This window comes from Nestor notabilis, unplaced genomic scaffold (genome assembly GCF_000696875.1).
Source record: "Nestor notabilis isolate BGI_N333 unplaced genomic scaffold, ASM69687v1 scaffold14216, whole genome shotgun sequence".
NCBI classification, from domain to species: domain Eukaryota; kingdom Metazoa; phylum Chordata; class Aves; order Psittaciformes; family Psittacidae; genus Nestor; species Nestor notabilis.
In genome coordinates, this window is record NW_009933403.1 from 977 (window position 1) to 11,333 (window position 10,357).

At 36.4% G+C, this 10,357-nt stretch overlaps 1 protein-coding gene across 1 annotated transcript in view; it reads left to right on the forward strand.

Moving 5' to 3' along the window:
• Positions 1–291: 291 nt before the first annotated feature.
• The window catches only part of LOC104407554 (neuroblastoma-amplified sequence-like), a gene marked incomplete at both ends in the record, with an annotated part of 35,218 nt that continues 25,152 nt past the window's right edge, over positions 292–10,357 (forward strand). Inside the window, 2 exons of the mRNA XM_010016870.1 lie at positions 292–368; positions 895–1,032. Of these exons, the coding sequence (XP_010015172.1) occupies positions 292–368; positions 895–1,032 (215 nt within the window). The remainder of the gene's footprint in view (positions 369–894; positions 1,033–10,357) is intronic.

The following is a 10,357-nucleotide window of genomic DNA, read 5'->3' on the forward strand; positions in this document are numbered from 1 at the left end:
CAGGTGATATTTTAGTGGCTTTTGTTTAGCATCTGTTACTTTATAATCTTATTCTTGTTTGGTTAATGCATCAAACGCTTTGCCTGGAAGTCAAGGTAAAGCTGTGCTGCAGTTTAATTACATATTGTCTGTTTCTGGATTGCACTGATAAGTGTTTAATTAAGTATGTATGAAGTGCTTTAAGCTAGTGTCTGATAAAATATGGGTACACTGAAAACATTTCATTTGCTAACTGTCAAGGCTAGATGGGTCAGTAATCAAAGCTTTATTTCTACTTCCTATATGTTGCAGTTCTCCTACAACTGGCAAGTGATGCTTTACCAAATGATACAGCTTTGTCTCTTGCCTATCTACTTGCACTGCCGCAGGTATGTTGATAATGATTTGATTTGTATGTTTTTGCCAGGAAAGACTGTTCATAGCATTTCAGAATTCCATAAGAAAATGTGATTTCCTTAGAGTTTTAAAATCAAAGTAATTGAATTATTTAAAATACACATTAATATAGATCGGGCTGGTACATTTAAAGGAAATGCTGAACAGATGCTTTTGGACTGGCTTGCAAGTGTGGCACTGACAGATGCATTTTCTTACTTAACATAGTAGTTGGGCCATGTGACTGACAGTTCTAATGTAGTTTAGAGATATGGATAATAACTTTGTGGTACAGAAGCACCAAAACTAGTTGGAAAAGCATTTTGGTTAGCTGTTTGTGCAAGGGGGAAAACATCATAATGTAGAATTGTCTTTGTGTGTGTAGGTTACTGACTTACGTGCTAGAAGTACATAGTCAAGGCTATTTCTAAATCACAGCAAGTAGCTTTTTTAGAAAGTTTGTGCACTTAATGTTGTGTGCTTGCTAATTCTTCCATCTAAATTAATGCTTTCTCCTAGGTTGTAGATGCCAACAAATGCTTTGAAAAGCAATTACATTCTGTGTTATCTCTCCAGCTGGCAAGTTATTACTATAGCCTGCAGATCTATGCTCGTTTGGCACCGTGTTTCAAGGACAAATGCCACCCTCTCTACAGGGTTAGTACTCCTTATTTTTAAAACCATATTCATTAATGTGTCACATTAAAGTTATACTAAAAAGCCAGTGCATGAGTTAAGCCTGTTAAGGAGCAGATCTGACTTACACTGTGAGCAGCCTGTTAAGTTACACATAATTATTCTTCTACAGTGCTGTAGACAGACAAGTACTTCACAATTTGTGGAAGAGTTTTAGAAGGACGATATCAAGTGTCATTTATAGGCAATAGCACTGAGCATTATTGCTCAGCTTAGGAATGCTGGGGAATAATGAGCATAGCCTGTTAACTTGCAATACTGATACAATACAGTATTTCCTAGAAAGAGTAAAGTATACATTTCAACAGGAAAAGTATTGTTCAAAAAAGTTTCTGTAGCCTTCTTCGAGATGTGTTATTTTATATTTCAGTTTGCCTGTGATGTTTTCAAAAGTCATCCTCAGTTACTGGTGAATTTGTTGGTTTCCTTTGACAAGTGTCCTTTTTTGAAATGGCACGGCTTTGCTTTCTTACTCGTCACCGGCGATTAAAGCAGTTACATGGTAAACTGAACTAAAGCAAAGAGGTGGCGTTTAGTAAGGCAGCAATCGCCATTCCTATTAATGTACCTGAATAAAAACTCTTCTTTGACACACCCAAGAGAGACTTAACTGAGTTTACACCAGTCCTTTCCTCTTTTACGGAAGGTCTAGTGACTGCTTGGTTTTCAACTTAGTTCTGCACAAAAAGAACACTTCTGGTCACAAGTTCTCTGAAGAGAGAGACCACTGATCACCACAGTGGCATAAGAGGAGATTTATTTTCCATGTTCGGAATGACTCCCAATTTACAGAGGAAAGGATTTTTTTATACTCACCCAGTTCTGCAATTAGCCAGCCTTTGATGTTCCCGCTGAGATTTGTGTTCTGTTATCTTCTGTTTAGAAGCTAAAGGAAAACTTAACCCACAACTGAAATTTGCAGGGCTTGTAAAATATGTTGGTTGTGAGGAATACGTTCATGTTTGTTAAATAGCTTTCTTTGAGCCTAGGTCCACCTGCTGCAAGACACCATTTATGAAAAAAGATATATTTTTTTTAGCTTAGGTTTTTAAACAATCTTACTTTATAGAAAGAGTTATGAAGCCTTTAGAAAGAGTAAGTCATAAGAATGAGGACAGAGATGTTAAAGATTGAACTATTTCTGCTCCAATTGCAGCTTAATAAGCAGTCTTATCAGTAGCACCATGTAGTCTATCTCTTACGGTATGATCTTTGGCTAAATCTTCCATTCCATCAAAATACCATATGTGACAGTGATAAGCAGTGGATTATAAGTTGTTTGATAAAAATAATATATACTATGTTTAAGTACTACTCTTAAGCAGTAGCTTTTGAAAACAATTGTATGAAAAGATCCTGAATGAACAGTACACCAATTAAAAGAAGTCCTGAATTACCAGTAAGAAAACAAGACAGGAGAGTACATTCATTATTACTGATGGGTATCCAGTGTGGGAATGTCACTGAAGTAGAACACGAGAATTAGAAACACATGCTTTTGAGCGAAATGCTCGGTTTATACTGCAAAACAGCCGCTTGCTTAAGTGTGCATCTTAGATGCTGGTAGTAAATAATGGCTCTGCTTGCAAGTTGCTTTCCTCAATGCCATACCAGTTGCTGTTCATGGGAATAGATCTAGCCATGTTTTTTATTTTTCTATTTCTTAAGAGGTTGAGGGGTAAGGGGGTGGGATGAGGACCACAAACACAGTATCATTCCATAGTAGACTGTGTTCCAGATCATGTCACTGGTGTCTTACATCACCTTTATCTTCGGACTTTCTCAAAACAGAAAGGTATTTCTGGGTCCTTTAACTGCATGCAAATGCATTCAAAGCAATGCATTATTCTTGGAAGATAACTGAGTGTATTTTCACGGGTGAAGGTGTATATCCAATCCTACCTCCCCCCCGCTTTTAAACATTTATATATTAAGCAAAGATCTAAATCTGGCACTTCAGCGACATGCTTCGAAGACATATCCTCAAGATCATAGAGAATATATTTCTGTTTAACAGCATCTGAGTTACAGTAAGTGTGATTTGTCTAGTCCATGGAATTAAGTATCTGTATGAAAACTAGCTGAATTTTTAAGAAGCTGAATAGAAACATGGAGAATCTACACTTCTATGTTTACTTTAAAATAGCATTGTATAATGCTATTTTCAAAACAGTATGTGAGTACCTCTAACATAATGGGAGAAATGTTCTCAGAATGAAAATGTCAGATGTGTTATAAGGATAATGGGGAGTGAGAGTTCCTCTTCCGCTGGCTAAGAAAGACTTTTAGGACTTGCTAATTAATGAAGAAAGACATTTTGAAGGATTGATAGGGTCTGTTGCATGAAGGCTTGATTTTTTTTTTTTTTTTAAATTTTTTTTTACTGTGGCATAAAATAATGACAGCCAGTATCTGCACATCAAAACAGAATCATAAATTGCCAGAAATTCTCATTAATGTCTTTTGTACTGTTGATGTCCAAAAGGAAATTGGCTTGAAAATTTCTGTTTCTGATGGAGTTATTACTTTGCTTTAAGGACAAAGAAAGTGATTTGGATGAAAGTGCTGCTTTAGTTTTGTATCCAGGACAATTTTGAATTTTAGTTGGTCTAATAATATAAAAGTTATAATGTAGGATCTGAACTGTTTTAGTTTCCTGTCCTGAGGAAGACATTAAGAGAGCTCTATAATCAAATAAATCAATAGATAAAGGTCAGTAAGGATAATGCCACACAGGAGAAGAGGAAAAAAAAAATCCAGAAATGGACTGGCTGTGGAAAGCATTGATGTGAGGAGACTTAATACCCTTTGAGAAGCTATATTTAATTTGGGCTTAGGTCTCTACTGGGCCTGACAGCAATGGCGTTAACTTTCTTCATAACAGCTCCTATGGTTCCATGCTTTGCATTTGTGGCCGGAAGTGTTGATAACACACCGATGTTTTGGCTGCAGCTGAACCTCACTTGCGTGGCATCATGGCTGTCCCCTCCCCACCACTCTGATTCACCACTTACTACTTCCCAGTCTTGATGATTGAGAAGAAAATCCATACAGCTGAGCAAAAAATTCACTGGATAATTTTTGCTGTTTAGTCCTCACTTGTCCTATCCTGGTGATGTAAGAGTGACCAGATTAAATATTGGGGGATTATTTACTCTAGAAAGGAGTGAAAACGTTTGATTACCATCAGGTTAATTAATATATCATTTCTGTCCTCATACTAATAATCTAATGCTGAAGTGTTTGTGTGGGTTTTGAAGAGGAGTTTTTTTACTGACCTTAGCTGGGGACAAGCTTTTCCATGGAGCATCATTAACAGTTCTAAGAAATTGCCAGTTGCAGGGGGGAATGGGAATTTTGGAATTAATATCAGATGAGGGAAGTTGCTGTCAGCAGAAAATTCTTAGGTTTTTATTTTATTCTCTTACCTGTTATTTTCATTCAAGGAAACAAGTTTGATTCCTGCCCTTTTGTACATTGCAACTGGCAGTATGTTGAAATGGTAACCTCAGAGATTCTCCTCTAGTGATGCTTTTGATGCAGCCTAGAGTTGGTGAAGAAGCTGGGAGTTCAGTTCCATGAAGTAACCTGGTAGACCTGGCTTTTGCATCAGTTTGTGAAAGGGTGAATTTATACAATGAACTTGTGCTCTGTGCACTTAACCTGCTTCGGTTTTCTGCTGCTTGCTGCTTAGGGAAGCCTCTATCAGTCTCTCTCTGAGAGGCAGAATTAGGTCTGTTTTCCCCTCACATAAATTCACTGTCTGCAATGTAGGGAGTTTTCCTGTTTTTCTTCATTTTCTCTCTCTGTATCACAGCCATTGTGTATTTTAGTTCCCGTGCTGTTTCTCCTTATTCCCGTCATTGTTAGACCACTCTTTCTGCCTATTCACAACTCCCTTTGCAGGACCATATTTAGCTTTTCTAAATTACCCTCACCGCAATGGCATCTGTAGGCTTTAAGTGCATGAAGCGGCTGTGACAAATATGTCATGTGTGTCTTATTCTCTCTTGCTCCCTTCTCCTTAGGGGAAAACCAGCATGTGGAACACTTTTAAAATCGTTACGTGCTGATACATGTGTGGGGTTTTTTTGTCTTGTTTGGTATCGTTTTGGGTTGTTTTGTTTTTTTTTTTCCATTAACGAAAGCAAGGTCAAAAGAAGAGTGCTTTGAACTTGGGACTGAATGTGTACAAATTTGTGTTGTTTTGATGGGATTTCATTCTGCAGGCTTGACCTAGCTCCAAGGCAGTTTTGTTGCTTATTCATGTAAGGTTGACCTTAATTATAAATACAGTTATATAAGCCAGAGAAACAGAACTCCCAGCCATGGTCCTTATGCTACAGCTGTAGAATAATATTCTGAATGTAGGATGTTGAAAATCAAGACTTCATTTGACATGGAAGTAAATATTGTGTAAGAAGGCTGTATACAGGAAGACGGGGAGAGGCAGACCTTATGAGCTACCAGATTTTGTCTCAACATTCAACTTTTTGTCCATAAACTTAATGGTTAGCATTAAGTCTGTTGTAGCTGATAAAATGGTCATGCTCTTTATTGTTGGTTTATGATGGTCTTAAAACATGACCTTATTTATATTCAAAAGTTCTCCTGAACCAGCAGTCACTGTGGATGTTTTTGAACATCTTCCACTATGATCCCTGAAATAGTGATCCAGCAATTAGTGACATTGCAGTCAGATTGTGACAGCTATGTTCCTTTGGTCGAGGTATGTTTGATAAAGCCGGTGTTTCACAGATCCTATTATTGTAGTAAACACACAACACTACAAAGCATCACCATTCTTAACTGGGACCAAGTAATATTTAGGTGATTCAGAAAAGAGCTATTGTTAAATAGTTGCAGGGGTTTTTTTTGTTTGTTTTGTTGGGTTTTGGTGGTTGGTTTTGGCTTTGTTTCTTTTCTTTTTGGAGGGGTGAGGGTGAGTGTAAGGGTTGTTTTGGTTTTGTTTTCTTCCTGCTTTAATTTCTTCAAGATAAATGGTGCTTAAGAAAAAAAATGGTTACAGCGTTGCTTATTTTTATTTCTCAAGGGTTATATAAGCTATTCTGTTAAATCCTGCTTCTGAAAGCAGAGCCAGTGTTGTTTGTGAGCCAGCTGTTCAGAAATACTCTTTTACTAAAGAGGATCTTCAAACAAGCATTTCATTTCAGCAGAGGTTTGAGGTCTGTCTTGCCTGTGTTCCTCTGGAGACGTATTTGTGGCTTTTCATGCAAGAGAGGTAGTTGGGATAAATATAATGCTTTCCTCCTTCCCTCTCTGGGACGCAGTATAAAGGTGACCAACAGCTCTTTGAAGCAGTCTTCCCTGTGTCAATTGGCTTTATCTTCTGTTTCACTTTTCTTTTCTGTGCTTCTCTATTTTCTCCTGTCAGTAAGCATCATTAATTTTGCAAGCAGCCCTGAGTAAAACTTTCTATTCATCTTAGAACACAAAATATCTTAACAAAATTTTATTCATCTGGTTTGGCAATACAGGTAACTTTTCAGACATTGCTGAATTCCTATCAGGTGAGAGACATGGCTTCTCCATCTCTTTAGTTTAAAAGAGATAAATAAATTTAGCCTAAGAATCCTCTATAAATTTAGCCTAAGAAGCTATTCAGGAAAATGTATATCACAATAAGACAAGGTAGTCACCAAAAAATCCATGCTTCAAATAAGAAGTGCTAGCAATGTTCCTGGATTAGGAATTAAAAAAAAAAAAAAAAATTGACTTCTGGCATTTAATAACTGCCAGGGAAGAGGAAATTGTGTGTTCTGTAGCTCATGGAATAATAGGTTTTCAAACTTTAAATTAGCAAGGTACAGAATTATTTGCATGTATCCAGTCAATTAATTGTATACATTAAAAAGATTCAGTATTGTATTAAATGTAAAACTCTGTCATATTGTAATGAAGCTTTGCCATAGGAGTGCATGTTTGTCTGAAAGTCTGTATATGTCTTTAGCTGCTGCCATATAGATTAAGATTAAAAACGTATTCCAAGAGAACATACAATAATTTATTCCAACATAAAGCACAATGATTTTTTTAAAGGAAAGGAAGACCAATAGAAGGTTGGATAATTACCTAAACTGTGACATTATTAACTAACTGTATGCTGACTGCAAATGGAAAATGATGTTTGTAGTATGAATGTATTAGGCACTTCACTCAAAACTATGTAGTAATTTTTAATTGTCGTAATTCACCATTTTCATTTCGTAGGTTTCTTTCAGTTGACATTTTAACCTTTTATGTTGATTCCACTAAAACAGAAATGGTGAGATTTTTCTACATAAACCTGACTTGTCAATATCTTAATAAGACAGACAGACAGAGTCTGTAAGAAAACATAAGGTAAAAAAAAAAACTGTGAAAAATTTTCTCTTGGGACAGATTATTCCTCATTCTTGCTGCAGTAGCTGATTGAAAACAAAACCAAAAAGCATTTAAAACAAGAGCACTGGAGCAGTTTGATCAACTCTTCGGACACAAGTAATTTAATGTAATTGTAGAAACAACTGCCTGGACAACTTCTCAAATTATTCTTATGTTTTATTACTTAAGAGGAGACTCATTATGTTTTTTTCCTGCAGCAGTACTGGCTTCTGTGTAGGAAACTATGTTGATTGAACTTATACCTAGTGGTTTTCTTTAGGCTGAAAGTCACTGTGTTATCATTGTTTCTTCTGCTGCTTGCTATTTAAAGATTACGTGTTACTTTTGTGACTGAGTTTCATCTGTTAGGAATTTACCTTAAAATATCTGCAGTTAAAATTCAAGATAACTTGTACACTAACATGCAGATATTAACATTCAGGAGAGAGAGAGAGAGAGAGAGCGCAGATGACTATATGATTTAATTTTGTGATGGGTGGCTGTTTGACCTTAAACCAAAGTGTGTATGATAAATTTAAGTGCATTTCCTTTCTGTTTTTGAGTATTCTGATAATTCTAGCCAGGGATTTTTGTACCTTTGCAAATAGAGTTTATAACAACCTGCAGAACATGGCTTTATATAGTAGATGCTGTACACTGATAAGCCCAATTCTAAAACCATCTTTAATTTCTGAAGCAGAAATAATAACAGTAATATTATTTTAAGGTTTTGTGTGCTTGCAACATCTGATTCATAATTCAAAACTTAACAGTTTAACTCTCAGTCCTTTAATCAATCTCTTCTGGAGGTTTTATTGGCAGAAAATATTCCTGTGATTCCACTTATGTCATATATTTAATCATGCCAGCGTCTTGGGCAACCCTTTGGCTTTGTAAGATTCAGTTAGTTTCCAACATAGCGATATTGAAGTGGCAGTGGCATATACTGCCTTCCTATTCCAAGTGTTTTAGTTTTCAACCATTACATTTCAGCATTGCTTATTCAAAACATACAACATCCCTTCTATTTAAAAAAAATAACAAACCCCCCCCAAAAGCCCCAAACAAACCCCAACAATAAAACAAAAAACCACAACAAACCCCCCTCAACCCAACAAAAAGCGATGGTTTGTTCCTTTTAGTCTCCAGTTTTAAAATCTCATAATTTTCCAGCCTTTTGTAGATTTTGCATTCCCAATGTATTTCTGTTTATAAAGCAACAAAGCACGTTCGCTTAAACCACAACAGCATGACACTTACGATTGTATGTTTGCAGTTTGAATTTTTATTGTTAGTGTAAGAAGGCAGGACTTTGAACATAATTAGTTTCAATTTCATTGAAACTGCGAGTGTTTATTTACAACTGTTTACCTGTTTTCATGCTCTCCTCATAGTTCACCAACCTTTTGCTTTTGTCTGTTGTGTTGTCTAATTTCACTGCAGATGTGCTTTTCACTAATTTCCCTGGAAGTTCAAATAACCCTTTTAAGTTAGTACAAGCCTTAAACTCCTAAGCAGACTAAGACTGTGAAGCTCTTCATCACCTATGTATATGCATTTTGTATAATATGTTTTGAGTTGTGTCTGTATACCATATAAAGTTGAGAGTGTTTTAAACTTGGCCACTTTAAGTGAGAGCTGATGGTACTTGCTTTTAAACTGTGATACAGGAGTGTTTGTTTTCTACAACCAGTCATCTGGAATGAAGTTTTAAAACATCCAATTTCAGTTCTTGGAAAAAAGAGAAATCTGGACGATATCTGTAGTGAAGGTGAGAAGGGAAGCTAGGGAATTGGAGTCCACAGCTGCATTCCTGGATCTACAAAATCCAGATCTAAATTATTTGAGTACAGTACGAAATTGTTTGCGTTACTGTGGTGACAAGCATTGTTTAAGGTTAGGTTCAGTCTTTAAAGTCATTATACTTGAATATACCTGAGGCATTAGTGTATGTTACAAAAACTTCTGATTGATCATTTAAGATTGTAAATCTGAAATAGAAAATAGTTTTATTGTCTAAATGTGTAAGACCTACCTATAGGTTTGATAATTGAAGATTTGTTGCTTATATCTACTGCACTTTTTTTTGTTAGTTTGTGCAACTTTATTCTGACACATAGCTAATAAAAGGTATTCTAGTAGTTATCCTTACATGTTGACTTGATGTGGTTTCATTGCTGGGTGATGGAATTTGCTGCTTTCTGCATCCATTTAAAAAAATGGTGTGAAAGCTGATTCTGAACAAATCACTCTTGTCACCCAACAATACACATAGCTGCAGCAGTAGAAGGACAAAGAAAATGGAGGAATCCTTGCACTTGGATGATGTGACAGTACAGGTTTTATTTCTGAGCTGTTCTGGTCTTTCATCTCAGCCATATACTTTATCTTCTGCTTTGAGCAGATCAGACATGAGACAGCTGTGATCTGAAAGGTAGGCCACCCAAAATTCACATGGTGCTGTGTCAAAGTTAATGTACTCTTGACTCACAGCATGACAACAGACTCAGTAGAGGACAAGTGTCTTTGATTTAATTATTGAAAAGCTGTCCTTTGGAGGGATGGATTTTACTTCTTGAGCATACAGGCATGTTCAGGATTTTACTTCTTGAGTGAAATGTTTCTTTCCTGTAAATCATTTTTCCTGTCTTGGTATGTGAGGAAAAGTGTTGCCTGTATATGCTTCTCTTCATTCTTTTTTTTTTCTTGCCACCTCCTCCATCATATTTATAGCACATTGATTCTCTTGCTACTGGGATTGTGGCAGTTGCTACAAGGATTAGGGAGAGCTATCCTCTTTCTCCTGAAATGTAAGTGCTTCCCAGAGGCATAGTTTGGTTCCCTTAGAAGTGCTAAAGGGACTAGAGGCTGGATACTGGTCAAGTGCAGGTGTGTCTGCAGC